Source organism: Ovis canadensis, chromosome 1 (genome assembly GCF_042477335.2).
Source record: "Ovis canadensis isolate MfBH-ARS-UI-01 breed Bighorn chromosome 1, ARS-UI_OviCan_v2, whole genome shotgun sequence".
Lineage (NCBI taxonomy): Eukaryota > Metazoa > Chordata > Mammalia > Artiodactyla > Bovidae > Ovis > Ovis canadensis.
In genome coordinates, this window is record NC_091245.1 from 202,045,489 (window position 1) to 202,070,450 (window position 24,962).

Below are 24,962 nucleotides of genomic sequence, written 5' to 3' on the forward strand. Positions count from 1 at the left end.
AGTACTTTCACATCTTTTCACACTAGAGTGAAACAAAGCTATCTCAACTCTGAGACACAGATGCTTGTGGATGAGGAAACTAAGACTTGGTAGGTAAGTGGCTTGTCTGAGGACACATGACTACAATGTGAGCACAGCTGGACCTTGAAATTAGATCTGTGTTTGATTTTCAAGTTCTAGATGATAATGAGATTTTTCTCTGAATGTTTTTCTTTTTATAAAAAAGCCATACTCAAGAGACACTGATCAACCACATGAGAAACAGTGTCTTATTTCCTATGTTCCTTCTCCAGGATGAACTATAGATTTTCTCTGCTTGGAAGCCTTCAACTATCCCCCATTACTTATAAGACAAGCCAAAATCTTCATCTGGCACTCAAACATGTCCATAGGCTGTGAGCAGGAGAACTTCTAGGCTTGTAGTCCACTTGAAGCTTTCAGTGGCCTCGTCTGCAACCTCTAGGCAGCTTGCAATTCTCTGAATGCACCCTGGACCTTCCTTCCTTGTGGCTCAGGTTGCTTTCCCCTCTCGCCTCCAACATCACCACCTCTCCATCCCTCAGCAAAACATGCGAGTATTTGGAATAACCTTTTCAGATGTTGCCACCTTTAAAAGAATATCTCAGTCTTTTCCTTGCTCTTTGATATATCTGCCACTGTTGAACTTATTATGGGCTCCTGAAAGAGGACCATTTGGTCCTATTTTTCTTGCTTTTAACCAACCTCTTTCCTTCTTCTATAGCTCCCCCAAAAGACCACAGCAGGTGCCACCTGTCTGCAGCTCAGCACGTGTTTATAGAAACAAAGTGCATTTTCACCACCGACAGGCCACGTGAAGCCAACAGTGATGGCAGCTAAGCAAGAACTCAGCACTAGTCTGTGTTGCCTTGTGCCCCCACATAACCGACAGTCCCATTACAGGTCTAGAAAAGGCAGGTGGAGCACGTCTAATGAGGAAAGCACCTTACTCAGTACTGTGCTGAAATGACTGGCAGCAGAGAAGCAGGGCTGGTTTTTTATTTGTGAAAGGAATCACTGTGAATATTGCAGATGCTACTGGAGAGCTGGAGGGCCGAAGGTCAAGCAAACGTAACACAGTGACAACAGTTTGGGTCCAAGGTCTGTATGAAGAGTACAGCTCGCTGTCTTACAAGGGCTCAGAAGCTCTGAAATTGATTTACCATTCCTTTCTGGAGACTGGAGGGAGGCATGGAATGACCACCAGCAGTGCAAGGTGAGCTTCCGAAATGCAGATAATAAATAAAGGTGAAGAAAAATAGCCACCCTCCAAAGGAAGCCAGGGGATGCAAAGAAGAACTAATAACTAGACACCACTTGCATAAGAAAAAAAAAAACTGGAGGTTCAAGAGGGAGGGGACATATTTATACCTACGGTTGATTCATGTTGATATTTGACAGAAAACAACAAAATTCCGTAAAGCAATTATCCTTCAGTTTAAAAAAAATAGATTAAAAAGAAAAATACATTAATTGCTGTACCAAATGCTATTACAACTTGGAAGAAATTGATATATTCAAACTGTTGGTACTGATATAAGCTACTCAGTATCCATGGAAAGAAAAATAAGAAATAGTCATAATCCCCAATGTAGAAATCCCACTGTGAGTCAGGTAAATAGCTCCAAAGAAAATATACATGAATATGTCCTATGCAGCATTACTTACAACAACTGAAAAAGGAAGGTGTCTCAAATGTATTTGATGTAAGGAACTTCTTAGAAAAGATGTAGTTTTCACCCTGACTTTAAGACAGCCATGCTAAACCATATCTCTGAAGATTCTACTAACATATAACAAAATATCCACTGAGGCTAAGCCAGAAAAGGAGCAGGGCAATGGCATAAGAAGATTTAACTTATAAATGGGTAGGATGCTGTGGTGCTACTTTAGAGAAAATACTAATCAAACCAGTTAAAGAAATTTCTGTTGACTGACACATGCAGATATTAAAAAGAGAACTTAGACCATAGACACTGAGAAAATCAAAAAAGAAAGAAGGGCTATAAGAAGCAGCTTGTGCTTTCAGGTAATTGCAGATTATCTGTGGCTAATATTCACAGCGAGCTCTTACCTGCGGGGGCCGAGGCTTGTAGGGGGAGCTGCACTCCAGGTCAGCCAAGATGCTAGTCAGTGAGTCAATCTCAGCATCCAGGCTGGAGCGTCTCTCCTCAAGGGTCTTGCCTCCAGGATTTCCCTGCAAGAAGCAACATATTGACATTAAAAGTGGAAATTTCCGGTTTCCATCCATTTCAGTCTGGGTTCAAATTTCTCAAGTACAAAGTGACTTTGTCTAAGCTTTTTACCACTTCATATATTTAGCTTTTATAAAATTTTTGAGGTAGGCTGGAGTATTTGACAAATAAGACAACTTTGACAAGACAACTGGAATATATGAGAAGATTTTCCCAAAGTCATACTCTTATTTACAGGATATTTTCTTCGATGCATATGCAAGTTAAAGGAAGTAACTGCCTCCATACCTGCCCTCAAGGAGTAGATCCAGCCAGAGAGGTGATACAAATTCTGTGTTCAGAAACCACAGTATAGCACTTCCCTGGTGCTGCAGTGGTTAAGAATCCACCTGCCAATGCAGGGGACACGGGTTCAACCCCTGATCCAGGAAGACCCCACGTACCACAGGGCAACTAAGCCCATGGCCCACAAGCTTGCATGCCCATGCTCCGCAACAAGAGAAGCCACGCGGCCAGAAGCCTGAGCACCACGACAATCGTGAGTAGCCCCAGCTTGCCACAGCTGGAGAGTAGCCCCTGTTTACCTCAACAAGAGAATGCCCACTTGCAGCAACAAAGACCCAGCTCAGCCAAAAATTTAAAAAAAAGAAAAGAAAAGAAGCCACCGTATAAAAGGATGGGATTTTAGTTGAAGCAGGAAAAGGCAAGGAGAGACTTCAAGTCCAGGAAGAGCAATTGGTGAGGGATCAGTGGATTAGGTGTGTCTGTGTCAGAGAGATGGCAAGCCCGAAGAGATATCCCTAAATGATGAACTAGAGTAAGACTGCCCAGGTTGTAGCCAAGGGGCTGGAGAAGAAGCATGTGGCAATGACCAGTGATCATGAAGCACAGGATCTACGAATTTCATGTCAATGCTCCATGTTAGCAGGAGCACTGACTACTGCTTGTATTCAGAATCCACAAGAAGTGAGCAGAGGTCAGTAACACCACCATAAGGGCCTGCACAGGAAGTGGGAACAGGCTTGGGAAAAACAAGGAGTCTGCCTAGAGTTTAAGGCAAGGAAATAAAGAGTGAAAGTGAAAGTGAAAGTCACTCAGTCATGTCTGACTCTTTGTGACCCCATGGACTATAGCCTGCACCAGGCTTCTCTGTCCATGGAATTTTCCAGGCAAGAGTACTGGAGTGGGTTGCCATTTCCTTCTCCAGGGGATCTTCCTGACCCAGGGATCAAACCCAGGTCTTCCACCTTGCAGGCAGGCTCTTTACCCTTTGAGCCACCAGGGAAGATAAAGAGTGAAATACAAAGGAAATAAACGGGTAGCCCTAGCACAGAGTTGGACACGACTGAGGTGACTTAGCAGCAGCAGCAGCAGCAGGATTTGGAAGCAGGGTGACCTGAAATAATCTTTTAAAATAACAATGTAATAATGATCATAGACATGTGATGGGAATGTCTCTTAAGACTCCGTCGAGAAATCAAAGTGAATGTGCAGTAAGGCCCATTAGGAATGAAATAATAAGAAATTAGTGTAATTGAATCAATTCTACAGAACTTGTCTAAGGAAGTTAAATATCAGTATAGTGTCTTGAAGTGTTTAGAAGAAAAAGCCAAGAAACCAGACTATCCTCAGCAACAACAAAAATTAGGGTGACCTGACAAGATAGTGCTTACATCTTATAATTATCTAAGTAAATTTATCTTTATGAATCTGACACAATGACAGCATAATGGTATGTCCTATTAAGACCACTAGTTTCTTTTCTCCTAGTAGCTTCCTCCTCAAACCACCTTCCCTGAGTCCTTAAACTTATTTAATTCTCTGTATAAAACAGCTCAAATGAGATCGAGTGTATTAGTCAGTTTCTTGTGAATTTAGCCAGCAAGAGTTAATCTTTCAGGACCTGATCTGTTTAGATCAGATCTATCTCCATCTGTTTATGTCATCTTTGATTTCCTTCATTTGTGTCTTATAATTCTCTGTCTACAGTTCTTTAGTATCCTTTGGTAAGTTTATTCCTAGATATTTTATTCTTTTGTTGCAAGGGTGAATGGGATTGATTCCTTAATTTCTCTTTCTGATTTTTCACTGTTAGTATATAGAAATGCAAGTGATTTCTGTGTATTGATTTTATATCCTGCAACTTTGCTAAATTCACTGATTAGCTCTAGTAATTCTCTGATACTATATTTAGGGTTTTCTATGTACAGAATCATGTCATCTGCAAACAGTGAGAGCTTCACTTCTTCTTTCCTGATCTGGATTCCTTCTATTTCTTTTTCTTCTCTAATGGCTGTAGCTAGGGCTTCCAGAACTACGTTGAATAATAGTGGTGAAAGTGGACACCCTTTCTTGTCTTGTTCCTGATCTTAGGGGGAATGTTTTCAGTTTTTCACCATTGAGAATAATGTTAGATGTAGGCTTATCATATATGGCCTTTACTACGTTGAGGTTGATTCCTTCTATGCCCATTTTTTTAAAAAGTTTCAATCATAAATAGGTGCTGAATGTTATCAAAGCCTTTTTCTGCATCTATCGAGATCATAATATGGTTTTTATCTTTCAATTTGTTAATATGGTGCATCACATTGATTGATTTGCACATATTGAAGAATCCTTGCATCCCTGGAATAAACCCAACTTGATCATGGCGTATGAGCTTATTGATGTGTTGCTGAATTCTGTTTGCTAAAATTTTGTTGAGGATTTTTGCATCTATGTTCACCGATCTTACTGGCCTGTAATTTTCTTTTTTGTGTCCTCTTTGTCTGGTTTTGGTATCAGGGTGATGTTGGCCTCACAGAATGAGGTTAGAAGTGTTCCTTCTTCTGCAAATTTTTGAGTTTTAGGAGGATAGGCATTAGTTCTTCTATAAATGTTTGATAGAATTCTCCTGTGAAGCCATCTGGTCCTGGGCTTTTGTTTTGGGGAAGATTTTTTATCACAGCTTCAATTTCAGTGCTTGTTATTGGGTTGTTCATACTATCTATTTCTTCCTGGTTCAGTTTTGGAAGGTTGAACTTTTCTAAGAATCTGTCCATTTCGTTCAGGTTATCCATTTTATTGCCATATAGTTGTTTATAATAGTCTCTTATAATCCTTTGTATTTCTGCATTGTCTGTTGTAAACTCTCCTTTCTCATTTCTGATTTTGTTGATTTGATTCTTCTCTTTTTTTTTCTTGACGAGTCTGGCTAAAGGTTTGTCAATTTTATCCTCTCAAAGAGCCAGCTTTTAGTTTTTACTATTTTAGTTTTTAACTATTGTTTCTTTCTTTTCTTTTTCATTTACTTCTGCTCAGATCTTTATGATTTCTTTCCTTCTACTAATTTTTGGGGGTTTTTGTCCTTCTTTTTACAGTTGTTTTTGGTGTAAAGTTAGGTTGTCTATTCATTGTTTTTCTTGTTTCTCAAGGTAGGACTCTATTGCTATTAAACTTTCCTCTTAGAACTGCTTTTGCTGCATCCCATAGGTTTTGAGTTGTCTTGTTTCCATTGTCATTTGTTTCTAGAAATTTCTTGATTTCCCTTTTGATTTCTTCAGTAACCTGTTGGTTATTTAGGAACGTATTATTTAATCTCCATGTGTTTGTTTTTCTTAAAGTTTTTTTCAGTAATTGATATCTAGTCTCACAAGTTTGTGGTCGGAGAAGATGCTTGATATGATTTCAATTTTCTTAAGTTTACTGAGGTTTAATTCGTGACCCAAGATGTGGTCTATCCTAGAGAATATTCTATGTGCACTTGATAAGAAGGTGTATGTATTCTTCTGCATTTGGATGGAATGTCTTGAAGATATCAATGATATCCATCTCATCCAATGTATCATTTAAGATGTGTGTTTCCTTCTTAATTTTCTGTTTTGATGATCTGTCCATTGATATGAATGGGGAGTTAAAGTCTCCTACAATTACTGTGTTACTGTCAATTTCTCCTTTTCTGTCTGTTAGCGCTTATCCTACGTATTGAGGTGCTCCAATGTAGGGTCTGTAGATATTTACAATTGTTATGCTTTCCTCTTGGATTGATCCCTTGATCTTTATGTGGCGTCCTTCCTTATCTCTTATAATATTCTTTATTTTAAGGTCTATTTTGTCTGATATGCCAAAGCCTTTGACTGTGTGGATCACAATAAACTGCGGAAAATTCTGAAAGAGATGGGAATACCAGACCACCTGACCTGCCTCTTGAGAAATGTGTATGCAGGTCAGGAAGCAACAGTTAGAACTGGACATGGAACAACACACTGGTTCCAAATAGGAAAAGGAGTACGTCAAGGCTGTATATTGTCACCCTGCTTATTTAACTTCTATGCAGAGTACATCATGAGAAACGCTGGGCTGGAAGAAGCACAAGCTGGAATCAAGGTTGCTGGGAGAAATATCAATCACCTCAGATATGCAGATGACACCACCCTTATGGCAGAAAGTGAAGAGGAACTAAAAAGCCTCTTGATGAAAGTGAAAGAGGAAAGTGAAAAAGTTGGCTTAAAGCTCAACATTCAAAAAACGAAGATCATGGCATCTGGTCCCATCACTTCATGGGAAATAGACGGGGAAACAGTGGAAACAGTGTCAGACTTTATTTTGGGGGGATCCAAAATCACTGCAGATGGTGACTGCAGCCATGAAATTAAAAGATGCTTACTCCTTGGAAGAAAAGTTATGACCAACCTAGATAGCATATCGAAAAGCAGAGACATTACTTTGCCAACAAAGGTCCGTCTAGTCGGGCAATGGTTTCTCCTGCGGTAATGTATGGATGTGAGAATTGGACTGTGAAGAAAGCTGAGCCCCAAAGAATTGATGCTTTTGAAGTGTGGTGTTGGAGAAGACTCTTGAGAGTCCCTTGGACTGCAAGGAGATCCAACCAGTCCATTCCGAAGGAGATCAAGCCTGGGATTTCTTCGGAATGAATGATGCTAAAGCTGAAACTCCAGTACTTTGGCCACCTCATGTGAAGAGTTGACTCACTGAAAAGACTCTGATGCTGGGAGGGATTGGGGGTAGGAGGAGAAGGGGACGACGGAGGATGAGATGGCTGGATGGCATCACTGACTCAATGGACGTGAGTCTGAGTGAACTCTGGGAGTTGGTAATGGACAGGGAGGCCTGGCGTGCTGTGATTCATGGGGTCGCAAAGAGTCGGACATGACTGAGCAACTGAACTGAACTGAACTGTCTGATATGAGGATTGCTACTCCAGCTTTCTTTTCTTCCCATTAGCATGGAATATATTTTTCCGTCCTCTCACTTTCAGTCTATACGTGTCTTTAGGTCTGAAGTGGGTTTCTTACAGACAGCATATATATGGGTCTTGTTTGCCAGTCTGTGTCTTTTCGTTGGAGCATTTAATCTATCTATATTTAAAGTAATTATTGATATGCATGTTCGTATTGCCATTTTCTTAATAATTTGGGGTTGATTTTGTAGATCTTTTTCTTCTTTTGTATTTTTTGGCTATATAAGTACCTTTTGGACATGACTAAGTGACTTACAACAACAATATTTGTTTCAAAGCTGGTTTGGTGGTACTGAATTCTCTTAACTTTTGCTTTTCTGAAAAGCTTTTTATTTCTCCATCAATTTTGAATGAGATCCTTTCTGGGTACAGTAATATAGGTTGTAGATTTTTTCCCTTTCAGAATTTTAAATGTATCCTTCCATTCCCTTCTGGCCTGCAAAGTTTCTGCTGAAAGATCAGCTGTTAAATATATGGGATTTCCCTTGTATATTACCTGTAGCTTTTCCCTTGCTGCTTTTACTATTCTTTCTTTGTGTTTAGTCTTTGTTAGTTTGATTAGTATGTGTCTGGGCATGTTTCTCCTTGGGTTTATCCTGTATGGGACTCTTTGCACCTCCTGGACTTGATTGACTATTTCCTTTTCCATGATGGGGAAATTTTCAACTATAATCTCTTCAAAAATCTTCTCATACTAACTATGGGTACTTTTTAATCAGAAAATCTAAAACAATCTTTTAATCATCTTCTCATTCTAAATATATTTGTATGATCCCTCTGAAAGTAGTGTTAGTTGCTCAGACCCCATGGACTGTAACCAGTGTCCATGGAATTCTCCAGACAAGAATTCTGGAGTGGGTAACCATTCCCTTCTCCAAGGGATCTTCCAAACCCAGGGATCAAACCTGGGTCTCCTGCATTATAGGAAGATTCTTTACCATCTGAGGCATCAGGGAAGCCCCATGATCCCTCTATGGCACTCTATCCCTTCAATCTGTTTTGTTTACATTTCTCATAATATCCATCACCATCTAACATTAACTTTTATGCATGTTTGTATTGTGCTTTCCCAGACAGCTCAATGGGTAACAAATCTGCTTGCAATGCAAGAGACACAGGAGATGTGGGATTGATCCCTGGGTCAGGCAAATCCCCTGGGAAAGGAAATGGCAACATACTTCAGTGTTCTTGCCTGAAAGCTCCCATAGGCAGAGGGATCTGGTGAGTTACAGTCCAAAGGGTCACAAAGAGTCTAGCATCAGTCTCCCTAACAGAATGTACACTTCATGAGGACAAGGAATTTGTTTCCCTCCTCGTCACTTCTCCAGAATCTTGCTCAGCATCTGATCTATGTACATGTTCAATATATAATTGGAGTAAATCAATGAATAAGTAATGGCAGACTCTGCCATAGGTCCAGCCAGTAACCTTTCCTGTATCAGCATCTTTTGAGTCAAATCAGCTAGAAGCACAGCAGGATCAATGAATATGAAAGGAAGCAAAAGGTGACTGCACACACAGGATGACTGTGTGTGCACACCTGTGTGTGTTTGTGTTTTTCACATCTTAGGACCCGGACTGGAAGGTCCTTCTTGTGAAAATTGAGAGACTTTCCTTAGCCCCCTTGCTATAGCCAGAAAAAGGCAAACGCTGTAATGACAGGTTGTTTATGTTTTCTCAGTGTCTGAATCTCCAGTGTGACCCAACTCTCTAAGGCCAGTGCATCTCTGTCCTAGGACCAGATGTTTTCAAGGAATGAATCCCTCTATCAGAGGTGATCTCATCTTCACCTCATTGAGTAACTATGAAATACTGTAGTATTATTAAGACAGCAGTCTCTTAAAATTTTAAATTCATGTGAACATCCTGGCAATGGATTCTGGTACAAGTAAAGGCAGGACATTACTGTTATGGAAGGCAACTGAGAACTGTATGAACTTGATTCTCTTATATGCAGCTAAAAAACAGTATTATTAACATGAAATTCGATCACTGTGTTTCCATAAACTCATGGACAGCACAAAATATTGATATGGGAGGTGGTTGATATTGGTTGGAGGCTAGTTAAATTCTCCCTTGGGCCACAGTATCCTCATCTATAAAACTAGGAGAAGATCACCTGCCTGACCTAAGCCAGAGGGACGTTACAAGACTCAGATAAGAAAATGGGTGGGAAAAACACTCTTTAAATTGTAAAGTACTATAATTATAATGATTTTTCATAAATAGCAATAATTATAGCAGCCAGTAACCATAAATTAATATGAATAATATAGTTATTGCTAATTATTCTTCTTCTTAAAGGCAGCATCATTCATTAAGTATTCCCTTGGGGTATCAGCAAAGAGACAGGACTTAATCAGGTCTTCAGCATCTGTACTTTACTGTAGCAGATGGCGTGGCAACTGCCCACACCTTAAGTACTGGATACCATGGAGTCTCAAAAGTTACAGAATTATGCTGAGCAATGCAATGAAATGAGTAATTACAGTGTCCAACCAGCCTGAGCACGTAAGATTCATTCTCTCTTCCCTCTGAATTGGGACTACTCCCCATTGTCAGTTTCTCATTTCTCATGATGCCACAGAACACTATCCAGACTAAAGCTGTGAGGTTTTTCACCTAAGACTCCCCTCGCTGCCCCACCCGGCCTTCTGATAATAGCTCTGTTCCTATACTGCAATTGCCATTACGGACTAGGATAAGCTTCTTTCTCATTGCCGACTCTCTACTTAATGTCTCAGTTCAAATAACTGAAGTCCTGCACAAGTCCCACCACCAGACCTTCCTTTGTGCTTCGTCTACCACCACAGCACCTTTAGACCCAGAAACTACTTCATTACTCTCAATGTTTAACACTACACACTAGGACACAGTTCTATAACCCGCTAATGGAATCCTACTCACTTACCTACATGTCTTCTCCTTAACTCCCTGTCACTGTAGCCTTACCAGTCACCTGATGGTTGAAAGACCTGCCCAAGGCCAAGTAACAATAAAGAGGAGTCTCCTGCCTCTTTGCCTAATGCTTTTTCTAGATACCACAAGGCCACCTATAAAGTGGTCACTTTAATAATAACGATTCTTACATTCTTCAACAAGAGAGAGAGATTCCACTGTCTTAGGCCAGGTTCTGCCAAAAACAAAGCTTGAGACAAAAGCTGGGTGCAGGTCATTGGTTTGGGGAATCAATTCCCCCTCAAAAAAAAAAAAAACAGTCCTGAATGACTGACTAATTTAAGAAAAAAAGGAGGAACAGCCATTTCAAAGGTGCATAATTGAACTAGTCACCAATACGGACAACTAGGGCTACATTATCCTGGGAGCACTCTAAGGAGTACCATGAAATAAGCCTCAGATTTTCCCTCCAAGCGAATGAGAAAATATTTAGCCTCTGACTCTAGTTCTCCATTGGGTTAGAATCATCTAGAGGGTTGCAAACTTGCTCCTACCTGTCCAAAGAAGCACACTGATACAAGGAAATCCCAGGACAGAAAGTGAGAGAGAGGTTTTGCAGCTGAGGCAAGGGACGGCCAGTATACGTATGAAGAGGTGGTAGTTGGCCTCTGAAGACAGGATGAGAGGAGGAGAGATAGGGTACGATGACTATGACTTTTTATTAACAGCTATAAAACTCACATGAACAAGCCATTTTTGGATATTATTTTCTGTAAGATACTTAACTTCATTAATTCAACAAATATGTATATGATATTAATAAAAGCTCACCAAATCACAATAGGGGCTTATTATAATTGAGAAAATCATAATTCTTAGTTCCAAGTAGAACTACAGGGTGATGACTCTCTCACTATAAGTACATAGAAATATGTTTTAAAATAGAGTCCAGAACCAAAATGCATAGCATGTGAAGCCATATGGGTCACTATCCTACAGGTGATAGATAAAGAAGCTCCAGCAGTCAAGTCATGAAAGAGCTTTCACTTCTATTTATTTATATACTTACTCTTTACATACAATCGTTTTTATTTAAAAAAAAATAACTCATAGAAAAGTTGAACAAGTAGTAACATGAACTCCATACACACAGCCTTTACCCAGATACCCAGATTCAAAACTGGTCAATATTTTGCCTCTCTCTCTCCAATAACAAATATAGCTGCTTTCTTGTTACTGTAGTTTAACTGTTTGAAAGAAGGTGCAGAAACTTCCCTTCCATTTACTTTAGCTTAACATGTCCGAGGAACTAATTTTTCAATACCATTCTCAGACCCACATTTCATCAAAATGCTCACATTTTATCAGAAGTCCCAATATGCCCTTTTACTGATTGCTGTTCACTGCCATCCAGAACTTAAAGATCATACATTTAAGTGATGTGTCTTTTTATTCTCTTTTAATTTAGAACAGGTCCCAGCTTATGTTTGTCTTTCATGAAACTGATTTTGTGTAAAGAATTCCGGCCAGGTGACTTGTAAAAAGTTGATCAATCTGGCTTTGTCTGATGATCAGATTCAGATTACACGAGTTTGTCAGGAATATTCTGTGCATGATGCTATACCCTTCCATTGCATTACATCAGGAAGTTCATGATGCCATTTGGCCATTTAGTGATGACAAGTTTGATGACGTGGTTAAGGTACTGCCTACCAGACTTCTTCACTGCGAAAGTGCCTTCTTCCCTTTTAAATCAATATACGATCCGTGAAGTGACATTTTGAGACTCTGCTAATATTCTGCTCATCACAAACCTTTTATCCAATGATTTTAGCATCTACAGAGGATCCTTGCCTGAATGGATGACTGCCTTGGTAATTGCACAATGGTGAAAGCATCCATTATCAGTGAACAAAACAAATGGATCCTGCTTAGCATAACAACAATTTATTTCGTAAGTACTCATTTGTTTTTTGAGGTAGGGAGCAGGACTAACTATAAGGTCCCTGCTATTAAAAAAAAAAAAAAAAACAAACTCAGGAACCTAATGATCAAATCAACATTATTAAAGAGAGAGTTCTCTTTCAGTCTGTTAAGAAGAACAAAGGATTAGAGAATACTCTAGTTGATTAAGAACTGCTCTCTGCCCCAGGAAGTTTACATCCTAGAATTAGAGTCAATACACAGTGTCACACACAAGCATGCATGAGCTGACCTTACACCTCAGCAACCTCCAGAATCTCTGACTTAGCCAAACAATCACACTGACACATCACAGAAAGGGGATCTGAGGAGTCAAGATCTGCATGTGACTGCTCAAAATAACCAGGGAGAAAACTTGGTGCTGGAGGCCCTAAACCTGAGATATTTACATTGTGAATCTCATGGAACTCGCTGGGGCAGACCCCATGTGCAACACCAAGGGACTCCCAACCACTATTCATTCCTGGACTTCCCTTTGTGATTCATCAGGGGAAAAAAAAATCTCTCCCTGATAGCTTAGGATATAAAACCATGTCATTCTAGGGAACCACAGCAGGCAAGTAGCATAAAACAATATATTCCATTTAACACAACTTTGATTTTCTTTTCAGTGGTATTGAGTATTAATAATACAATGGGAATTTCACTTCATTTTTGTTTTCTTTTATGGCCAGTAAGGTTCATTATACACTTATTTCTAACATTAATGTTAAAAAGATACTGGTTGGTGACAAGAGGGATAAAAGAAAAGTTGTATTATCTCTAAGCAACAAAACAGAGCATTTATCACTTACTCATCACCTGCCTCTTGAGAAATCTATATGCAGGTCAGGAAGCAACAGTTAGAACTGGACATGGAACAACACACTGGTTCCAAATAGGAAAATGAGTACGTCAAGGCTGTATACTGTCACCCTGTTTATTTAACTTATATGCAGAGTACATCATGAGAAATGCTGGACTGGAAGAAACACAAGCTGGTATCAAGATTGCTGGGAGAAATATCAATCACCTCAGATATGTAGATGACATTATCCTTACGGCAGAAAGTGAAGAGGAACTAAAAACCCTCTTGATGAAAGTGAAAGAGGAGAGTGAAAAAGTTGGCTTAAAGCTCAACATTCAAAAAACGAAGATCATGGCATCTGGTCCCATCACTTCATGGGAAATAGATGGGGAAACAGTGGAAACAGTGTCAGACTTTATTTTGGGGGGATCCAAAATCACTGCAGATGGTGACTGCAGCCAGGAAATTAAAAGACGCTTACTCCTTGGAAGAAAAGTTATGACCAACCTAGATAGCATATTCAAAAGCAGAGACATTACTTTGCCGACTAAGGTCCATCTAGTCAAGGCTATGGTTTTCCTAGTAGTCATGTATGGATGTGAGGGTTGGACTGTGAAGAAAGTTGAGCGCCGAAGAATTGATGCTTTTGAACTGTGGTGTTGCAGAAGACTCTTGAGAGTCCCTTGGACTGCAAGGAGATGCAACCAGTCCATTCTGAAGGAGATCAGCCCTGGGATTTCTTTGGAAGGAATGATGCTAAAGCTGAAATTCCAGTACTTTGGCCACCTCATGCAAAGAGTTGACTCATTGGAAAAGACTTTGATGGAGGGATTGGGGGCAGGAGGAGAAGGGGATGACAGAGGATGAGATGGCTGAACGGCATCACTGACTCGATGGACGTATATCTGAGTGAACTCTGGGAGTTGGTGATGGACAGGGAGGCCTGGCATGCTGCGATTCATGAGGTCGCAAAGAGTTGGACACGACTGAGCGACTGAACTGAACTGAACTGATCATCTTTCTATCTTTGAGGAAGCTAAAAATAAAATTAGTGAATTTCTTTGTGATCATTTTTATTAAATTGTATCCTAAAAGCATCCTTAATAAGAAACAAAAGCAGTGATAAAGGCTCTGGAGTCAGAATGGACAGGTTTGAAACCTACAACTGCCACTTACCAGTTTTGTGACATTAAGCAATTTCCCTGAGGTCTCTGGGTCTCAATTTCTCATGGAGTTGTTGTAAGGATTAAAAGAGTTCATATATGTCAAGTATTGTTCACATCTTAAGTATTCAATAAACAACAGCTATTCAAGTACTACCTTGATCATAGTCTCATTGGCTCACATGGTGAATCAACTGAGTTTTTAACTTTTAAAAGCATTTTGATTCAAAATAAAAATCAGCTGCTAGGGACTTCAATGAGATGGGGTGCCTATGCTTCTTAACATGTACTGGTGCTGGAAATTAACAGTGAAGAATATAATTCTGGATCAGTGGTTCTCAAACATTAGCCTGTATAGAACAACCCAGAGAGCTTGATAAAACACAGATTACTGGTGACTCGAGAGTTCCGGATTCTGTATATCTTGGGTGAGGACCAAGAACTTACACTTCTAACAAGTTCTTCCCAAGTGCCACTGATGGTGCTGATGTGAGGGCTGCATTTTGAGAACTACAGCATATTTCCAACACAATGAACATTTGAAAGAGCAAAGAGTGTGTATTTTATATGGCTAATGCTGCATGCAAATATCTATAGCCAATCCAAATTATGAGTAAGAGAAATCTGGATCAAAATAAATTGAAAACAGTGGCATAGCTTCTTAATAGAATCCCACATCAGTTCACTTCAGTAGCTCAATCATGTCCGACTCTGCAAACCCATGAACCACAGCATGCCAGCCCTCCCTGTCCATCACCAACTCCCTGAGTTTACCCAAACTCATGTCCATTGAGTTTGTTATGCCATCTAACTATCTCATCCTCTGTTGTCCCCTTGTCCTACTGCCTTCGATCTTTCCCAGCATCAGGGTCTTTTCCAATGAGTCAGTTCTTTGCATCAGGTGGCCAAAGCATTTGGAGTTTCACCTTTAACATTACTCCTTTCAATGAACAGTCAGGACTGATCTCCCTTAGGATGGACTCGTTGGATCTCCTTGCAGTCCAAGGGACTCTTCAAGAGTCTTCTCCAACACCACAATTCAAGAGCATCAATTCTTCGGTGCTCAGCTGTTTTTATAGTCCAATTATCACATCCATACATGACTACCAGAAAAACCACACCCTTTTGTTGGACATTTGTTGGCAAAGTAATGTCTCTGCTTTTTAGTACGTTGTCTGCTGCTGCTGCTGCTAAGTCACTTCAGTCGTGTCAGACTCTGTGCGACCACAGAGACGGCAGCCCACCAGGCACCCCCATCCCTGGGATTCTTCAGGCAAGAACACTGGAGTGGGTTGCCATTTCCTTCTCCAATGCATGAAAGTGAAAAGTGAAAGTGAAGTTGCTCAGTCATGTCCGACCCTCAGCAACCCCATGGACTGCAAGCCTACCAGGTTCCTCCATCCATAGGATTTTCCAGGCAAGAGTACTGGAGTGGGTTGCCATTGCCTTCTCCAAATACGTTATCTAGGTTGGTCATAACTTTCCTTTCAAGGAGTAAGTGTCTTTTAATATCATAGCTACGGTCACCATCTGTACTGATTGTGGAGTGACCACCCTCTCACAAAATAGTCTGCCACTGTTTCCACTGTTTCCCCATCTATTTGCCATAAAGTGATGGGACCAGATGCCATGATCTTCGTTTTCTGAATGTTGAGCTTTAAGTCAACTTTTTCACTCTCCTCTTTCACTTTTATTAGAGGCTTTTTAAGTTTTCACTTTCTGCCATAAGGGTGGTGTCATCCTCATATTTGAGGTTACTGATATTTCTCCTGGCAATCTTGATTCCAGCTTGTGCTTCAATGAGCCCAGCGTTTCTCATGATGTACTATGCATATAAGTTAAATAAGCACAGTGACAATATACAGCTTTGACGCACTCCTTCCCCTATTTAGAACCAGTCTGTTGTCCCATGTCCAATTCTAACTGTTGCTTCCTGACCTGCATACAGAATTCTCAAGAGGCAGGTCAGGTGGTCTGGTATTCCCATCTCTTTCAGAATTTTCCACAGTAACTGGTGATGCACACAGTCAAAGGCTTTGGTATAGTCAATAAACCAGAAATAGATGATTTTCTGGAACTCTCTTGCTTTTTTCATGATCCAATGGATGTTGGCAATTGATCTCTGGTTCCTCTGCCTTTTCCGAAACCAGCTTGAACATCTGGAAGTTCACAGTTCACATATAGTTGAAGCCTGGTTTGGAGAATTTTGAGTATTTCTTTACTAGTGTGTGAGATGAGTGCAATTGTGTGGTAGTTTGAGCATTCTTTGGCATTGCCTTTCTTAGGGACTGGAATGAAAACTGACCTTTTCCAGCCCTGTGGCCACTGCTGAGTTTTCCAAATTTGCTGGCATATTGCGGGAGCACTTTCACAGCATCATCTTTTAGGACTTGGAATAGCTCAACTGGAATTCCATCACCTCCACTAGTTTTGTTCCTAGTGATGCTTCCTAAGGCCCACTTGACTTCACATTCCAGGATGTCTGGCTCTAGGTGAGTAATCACACCATCATGATTATCTAGGTCATGAAGACCTTTTTTGAATAGTTTTTCTGTGTATTCTTGCCACCCCCTTCTTAATATCTTCTGCTTCTGTTAGGTCCATACCATTTCTGTCCTTTATTGACCCCATCTTTTCAAGAAATGTTTCCTTGGTACTCTCATTATCTTGAAGAGATCTCTAGTCTTTCCCATTCTATTGTTTTCCTCTATTTCTTTGCACTGATCACTGAGGAAGGCTTTCTTATCTCTCCTTGCTATTCTCTGGAACTCTGCATTCAAATGGGTATATCTTTCCTTTTCTCCTTTGCTTTTTGCTTCTCTTCTTTTCTCAGCTATTTGTAAGGCCTCCTCAGACAGCCATTTTGCTTTTTTGCATTTCTTTTACTTGAAGATAGTCTTGATCCCTGTCTCCTGTACAATGTCATGAACCTCCATCCATAGTTCATCAGGCACTCTGTTTATTAGATCTAGTCCCTTAAATATATTTCTCACCTCCACTGTATAATTGTTAGGGATTTGATTTAGGTCATATCTGAATGGTCTAGTGGTTTTCCATTCAGCAGAAAATATGACCTATTTTATCTAATAAAAATGTCACATTATTGAATTTGACAGAAAATGTAGGGAGAGAAAAGAAATGCTTTACCTCATGGTTGTGCATTCTTCTTCACATTCACTAAGCTGAAGAAGTTACATTTCCAAAAGCCCATCTATCTTCTCGTATATACTCTCTTTCAGGAAGTCATCATCGGTAACTTAGCTTATATAACTGACTCTTCTCTGTCTAATTCTTTCCGATAGCAATGTTCATAGGGTAAGTCATTGTTGGTTCATGTGAATGTCTCTTCTCCTGCACTGCTCTAGGAGATCACTGTACTAAGTAGCAAGCAGTCTAAGAAAAGCATGATCTCCAACCTCAAGAAGGTTATAGTCTACCAGAAAATATGACTTTCACATTTGCCTAGTGATATCAAATATACCGTGTTCTCTAGGACTCTGTAAAACCACATGGAAAAGACAGAGATTTAAATAGCAACAACAAAATCCTTCCCTAAGAAGCTTATTATCCAATGACTGATAGAAATACAATCCAACTTTTCTAATGTGCAAAACTAGGGTAAAACTTGAGTCTCATTATTATGTAAGAAGAGTCATCTACCCTACAGGTTAAGGACAGGGGGGAAAAGGTGCCATAAAAAGCCTTTTTTCTGGTGCAAACACTTAACATTTGAAACAGAGACAACCTCTTCACAATTCAAAGAAGAATAATAGCTTGGCAGCTGAGAATATGGCAATGAATAGACAGAAAGTAAGGTAACAACAGGGACCAAAGAGGTTTTCATGGTTCTAGTATACTTGAAGCAAAAAATATCAAGATAAAGCCTCAGCACGAGGCTCGACACCTGCCTCAATTTTTTCCTCTCTATTCCCTTTCATCTCATCTTCTTCATTCCTAGCACACTCACTCAACATTGATCATGTCTGGTCAACCCATATTTCTTTAGAGGAAACACTATTGACCTTAGCGGCTGTTGCCAAAGAGCCATGTTCTGGACCATGAGACTCTACCTCCCAACATTATGACCCACAGAAGCAAGGCTGGACAGCCTGTCCACAAGCAGGCTGGCGATCTAACCTTTGGCCTGTGGCAAAAAGATAAGTGAGGCAATAAACCTTCTAACCAAGCAACATGTGACAAAACTGCCATGAGGATGAACTGCAGTTATGATAAACACAAAGGATCATGTTTGTGGCTAATAATCAGAACATATAAGAAGCTGAGATGGAATTATCAGAGAGAGGGGATGAATGGGCCTGCAAATAATAAAAACATGAAGGATCAGAGGGAGAATGGAAGGGAAGAAGAAAAGGAGAGAGATATGGCCCTAAGCCTGAGCCTTCCAGGATCCACCTGGATCCCAATGATGAACTCTTTATATGGAATACTCCAGCGGCCTCGATCCCACCGTCAGCCTTACTGAAGCAGCCACCATGAGCTCACTCACAAGGATGACAGTAAGGGCTCAGGTCTGCTTGTGTGACACCAGCAGGCCGTCACTTTTCCTTTCTGAAACTCAATTTTCACTTCTGTAAAATGAAGGGTATGAACCTTCCAGGTCCTCTTTTAATTTTTGGTAAGCTCTCACATTGCATGAGTCTAAAATGACGTTTCATAGCTTGCGTGCCACCATCTTCACTGACTACTTGCAGTCAGACCCAAATTCACCAGAGTTAGGCCCACTCACACTGTAAGTCAACTGAGATGTCAGAAAGGACAGGGAGGTGGAAAAAGTTTTCTGTGGATGAGTAAAGCCCCTTTGTTCACTGCTCTTTTCAGATAAGAAGGTGAAACATATACACAATCAAAAAGAAGCAAGCAAATGAACAACAGCAGCAGCAACAACCCAAAAAAACCTTGTCATTGTATTATCTGCTCATGGAGTTATTTCTACTGAATTCTAATCTTTATAAAATAAAGGTAATATTGAGAATGTACTCTTTTACTAGTCCCTTAAAATTAAAATAAAGGTCAATATGTATGACAAGAGCTATATAAGAACATAGAAAAATACTTACAGTACCTACCCATTGATAATAAGATTAATTATTTGGCAGTAAAAGAGACATTTGGTAGGCTTTTTATAAGCAGCAGAACCCTATGGCAAAATGAAATCACACAGCAAAACCCATTATTTAAAACAGATTAAAAACAGAGCTGCTCTGGTTCAAGTACAAGCAGAGCAGTGCAGCGCTCCACCCACCGGGTTTTTCCCATTGCCTCCAGTGATGTCTCCTGAAGCAGTTCTACAAAAGTTGGAAAATCACCACCGCAGATTTTCTGGGTAAGCTAGAGAGGAATAAGTGGGATCCTCCGAGGAGCCACCCTGCCAATCAGTCCACACACATAGTTTAGTGAACACTATGCCAAGCTACCTTCTCGGTACTTCTGTGTACACACACATATATGTGCATGTATAAACGGAGATACATCCACTTGAAACAACTATAAAGGTTTCATCATATAGTATCATGGAAACTTTCCCAAGAATGCTTTGCCTAATACAATAAACACAAAATAATACAAGTAGGAGAGGTTTTAAAAGGTAGAGAAAATACAAGTTTTATTCACCATTGCGTGCATGCTAAGCCACTGCTTCGGTCACGTCCGACTCTTTGAGACCTATGGACTATAGGCCACTAGGCTCCTCTGCTCATGGGATTCTCCAGGGAAGAATACAAGAGTGGGTTACCATGTCTTTCTCCAGGAGATCTTCCTGAATGAGGGACCAAACCTTCATCTCTTAAGACTCTTTGATTGTCAGGAGGGTTCATTACCACTAGTGCCACCTGGGATTTGCCATTAAGGAAACAATATTTGAAGGTGGAGGGGAAAGAAGAACAATTATTCAAACTTGTGAAAAAAATGTATGTGTGCTCAGTAGCTCAATAGTATCCAACTCTTTGTGACCCCAGGGACTATAGCCCACCAGCTTCCTTTCTCCAGGGAATTCTTCCAGGCAAGAACAGTGGAGTGGGTTGCCATTCCAACTCCAATGAGACAAATAGACAGATGAAATACTTTTTGTCCCTGTTGCAGCATGCAGTAGATCAAAGATTATGCCAGATATTTATATTATTAATTTTGTTTTAAAATCTCATGGAAGATAATTTTGCATTTGGGTACAATGCAAATGCATTGGAACAATGAGTTACAGCATGATAAATTCCAGAAGCTACTTTCTCCCATTCCCCAACAATGCAACAGAAATAACCAGAGGTAAATATCACACCCACTTCCAACAACACAAGAGAAGACTCTACACATGGACATCAACAGATGGTCAACACCAAAATCAGACTGATTATATTCCTTGCAGCCAAAGATGGAGAAGCTCTATATAGTCAGCAAAAACAACACTGGGAGCTGCCTGTGGATCAGATCATGAACTCCTTATTGCCAAATTCAGACTTAAAGAAAGTAGGGAAAATCACTAGATCATTCAGGTATAACGTAAATCAAATCCATAATGAGTATACAGTGGAAGTGAGAAATAGATTTAAGGGATGAGATCTGATAAACAGAATGTCTGATGAACTATGGATGGAGGTTCATGACATTGTACAGGAGGCAGGGATCAAGACTATCTTCAAGAAAATGAAATGCAGAAAGGCAAAATGGCTGTCTGAGGAGGTCTTACAAATAGCTGTGAAAAGAGCAAAAGCAAAGGAGAAAAGGAAAGATATACCCATTTGAATGCAGAGTTCCAAAGAATAGCAAGGAGAGATAAGAAAGCCTTCCTCAGTGATTAGTGCAAAGAAATAGAGGAAAACAATAGAATGGGAAAGACTAGAGATCTCTTCAAGATAATGAGACTACCAAGGGAACATTTCTTGCAAAGATGGGCTCAATAAAGGACAAAAATGGTATGGACCTAACAGAAGCAGAAGATATTCAGAAGAGGTGGCAAGAATACACAGAAGAACTATTCAAAATAGATCCTCATGACCCAGATAATCACGATGGTGTGATCACTCACCTAGAGCCAGACCTCTTGGAATGTGAAGTCAAGTGGGCCTTAGGAAGCATCACTACAAACAAAACTAGTGGAGGTGATGGAATTCCACTTGAGCTATTTGAAATCCTAAAAGATGATGCTTTCAAAGTACTGCACTCAATATGTCAGCAAATTTGGAAAACTCAGCAGTGGCCACAAGACTGGAAAAGGTCAGTTTTCATTCCAAACCCTAAGAAGTGAGTGAAGTGAAGTTCCTTAGTCATGTCTGACTCTTTGCGACCCCATGGACTGTAGCCTATCAGGTTCCTCTCTCCATGGGATTTTCCAGGCAAGAATACTGGAGTGAGTTGCCATTTCCTTCTCCAAGAGATCTTCCTGACCCAGGAATTGAATCCAGGTCTTCTGCATTGTAGGCAGACACTTTGCCATCTGAGCCACCAGGGAAGCCCCTAAGAAAGGCAATGCCAAAGAATGCTCAAGCACTATACTCATCTCACACGCTAGTAGAGTCATGCTCAAAATTCTCCAAGCCAGGCTTCAGCAATATGCCAACCGTGAACTTCCAGATGTTCAAGCTGGATTTAGAAAAGGCAGACAAACGAGAGATCAAATTGCCAACATCTGCTGGATCATGGAAAAACCAAGAGAGTTCCAGAAAAACATCTATCTCTGCTTTATTGACTATGCCAAAGCCGTTGACTGTGTGGGTCACAATAAACTGTGGAAAATTCTGAAAGAGATGGGAATACCAGACCACCTGACCTGCCTAATGAGAAATCTGTATGCAGGTCAGGAAGCAACAGTTAGAATTGGACATGGAACAACTGACTGGTTCCAAATAGGGAAAGGAGTACGCCAAGGCTGTATATTGTCACTCTGCTTATTTAACTTATATGCAGAGTGTACTATGCAAAATGCCAGGCTGGATGAAGCACAAGCTGGAATCAAGACTGATGGGAGAAATATCAATCACCTCAGATATGCAGATGACACCACCCTTATGGCAGAAAGTGAAGAAGAACTAAAGAGCCTCTTGATGAAAGTGAAAGAGGAGAGTGAAAAAGTTGGCTTAAAGCTCAACATTTAGAAAATGAAGATCATGGCATCTGGTCCCATCACTTCATGGCAAATAGATGGGGAAACAGTGGAAACAGTGACAGACTCTATTTTGGGGGGCTCCAAAATCACTGCAGATGATGACTGCAGCCATGACATTAAAAGACACTTACTCCTTGGAAGAAACGTTATGACCAACCTAGTTCAGTTCCGTTCAGTTCAGGAGCTCAGTCGTGTCCAACTCTTTGCGACCCCATGAATCCCAGCATATTAAAAAGCAGAGACATTACTTTGCCACCAAATGCCCATTTAGTCAAGGCTATGGTTTTTCCAGTAGTCATGTATGGATGTGAGAGTTGGACTATAAAGAAAGCTGAGTGCTTAAAAATTGATGCATTTGAACTGTGGTGTTGGAGAAGACTCTGAGCGTCCCTTGGACTGCAAGGAGATCCAACCAATCCATCCTAAAGGAAATAATTCCTGAATATTCATTGGAAGGATTGATGTTGAAGGTGAAACTCCAATACTTTGGCCACCTGATGTGAAGAACTAAGTCATTTGAAAAGACCTTGATGCTGGGAAAGACTGAAGGTGGGAGGAAAAGGAGATGACAGACAATGAGATGGTTGCTTGGCATCACAGACTCAATGGACATGAGTTTGAGTAAACTCCAGGAGTTTGTGATGGACAGGGACGTCTGACATGCTGCAGTCCATTGGGTTTCAAAATGTTGGACAAGACTAAATGACTGAACTGAACTATCTAAATAGTTAGAAATGTGATGTTAATTTTATATATTGGTTCATCATCCTTACAACTTTTATCCTTGAGTTCTTTCAAGACTCCTCAAAACATTGCCAAAATTGAAAACCAACGAAAGTGTTCAGCTCCTGTGTCAAGCATTCCATGTCAAGTGGGCAAAGCTATAAAGCCAAGGGCTTGTCGTCGAAGCAGATAAGAGGGGTGAGAAATTCCTTTAAACTTTCCTGACTCTATGTGCTAAACACTATAAGTCAGGTCTTCCAAATAAAGGACGTTTGGGAAATTGTGAATAGATTATAGATGATTAGCACAGAAAAAGTAACTTAGGCTCATGTAATATTACAATTCAAAGGGGAATTTAAGCAGTTATTCCTACATTTTCCCTTAAAGACAATAAAATGCCTCCAAAGAAATTATTTAGATGTTGGGGATAGTACTTCAGTGAAGGGACTGAAATCAATCTAAAACCTGAGTACCTTATACTGTGAAACATCTTTTCTACAGAAAATATTGTTATGCGTTGTTTCAAGTGTTCCTCTTAGGAACCTATGAAACATGCTGAAAGTTCGTCCAGTCCCACCTTCCAGATGAGGAAACTCTGGGGAGGAGAGGAGCACAGGCACTGTCCAAGGACTTCCAGTGTCACTGGTGGGACAGGATCAACAAAACTACGCAAAGAGGAGAGTCCTTCCTCCAAGCACTGGAGAACGCAATATGGACACACAGATCCAACCAGTGCTACAGAAATTCCTAGAAGAGAAACATCAGAATGGATGGAGACACTTAGATTCATAGACACTGGAGACAGGAAGAACCTCAGCCAGGACCTATTAGGATACCATAATCAAACCAAAAAGGAAACAAAGAACCAGAAAGCCAAGTGATTTGCTACTCGTCAAACAATCAAGTGATAAGGATGGGGCAGGGAGATCTGAATCAATGCTGCCTCTTTCCAGTCCTCCCACTCAGAACTCACTGTCAAGTCAATGAAGACACTATTGCAAGTTTCTCCTAAGAAGCTTTTAAGTGCCCTAATGTCAGAAGTTGATTGAATACTGAGAAACATTGACCCAGAAAAGTAACACATTACCCACCCAGTGCAACCACAGAAATCCCTTTAGTGAATCAGGAGGTACATGTGTAGACAAGGAGAACAGAGAAACAACAAACCAGACACTTTGTCTCAGTTCCGTCTTAATTCAGGAGGGTGACCCTGGGCAAATTGCCTCCCCTTTCTAAGCTTGTGTTTTCTTAACATCAAAATGATGGGTATAGATTTGATCTTCATTTTCTCTTTTATCGAGAAGTTCTGTTATTGTAACACATTCATATAAATACAACCTTCCTAACATTATAAGTGTTTTAAAATTTTTCATTGTTGTTGGTTTTTTCCCTTAGAGCCACTTACTGGAACCAAATTACTCTGTTTCTATTTAGTGTGAGTGCACTTCAGTAGCTGAAAATACAGAAGATATGGGGCAGATACTAACAAGATACAATTTAAAACACGCGTTTCAAAAATAGGGTTACTGATAACAACTTCAGAAAGGAAGCTGCCTTCAGCTGTACTGTTGTCACAGTCACGAGCTGACTAATGGAAATGGAAAAAGACAGGTGAGAATGACAACACCTTAGCCAGCAGGCAGAAGGGGAAAGATGAAACACGCATCAAGTCTCATCTCAGAGGCTCAGAATGGAAAAGTTATGGGGGAAATTACCTAAAATGGCAGCAATCGTGTTTTCTAACAATCAAAGATACATCAATTCTCTAACGACTATTTAGGATCTGTTCATCACCTTCTCTCAGTCAAACTCCCTGTTCCAAGAGGAACCAGCAGCATTG

The 24,962-nt window shown here is 40.3% G+C and overlaps 1 protein-coding gene across 13 annotated transcripts in view; it reads right to left on the reverse strand.

Moving 5' to 3' along the window:
* Positions 1-24,962, reverse strand: part of LPP (LIM domain containing preferred translocation partner in lipoma) — a 736,773-nt gene that overhangs the window by 375,356 nt on the left and 336,455 nt on the right. For all 13 annotated transcript variants that reach the window (XM_069557978.1, XM_069557960.1, XM_069558022.1 and 10 more), the window contains one exon: positions 2,093-2,215. In XM_069557978.1, coding sequence (XP_069414079.1) covers positions 2,093-2,215 — 123 coding nt within the window. The remainder of the gene's footprint in view (positions 1-2,092; positions 2,216-24,962) is intronic.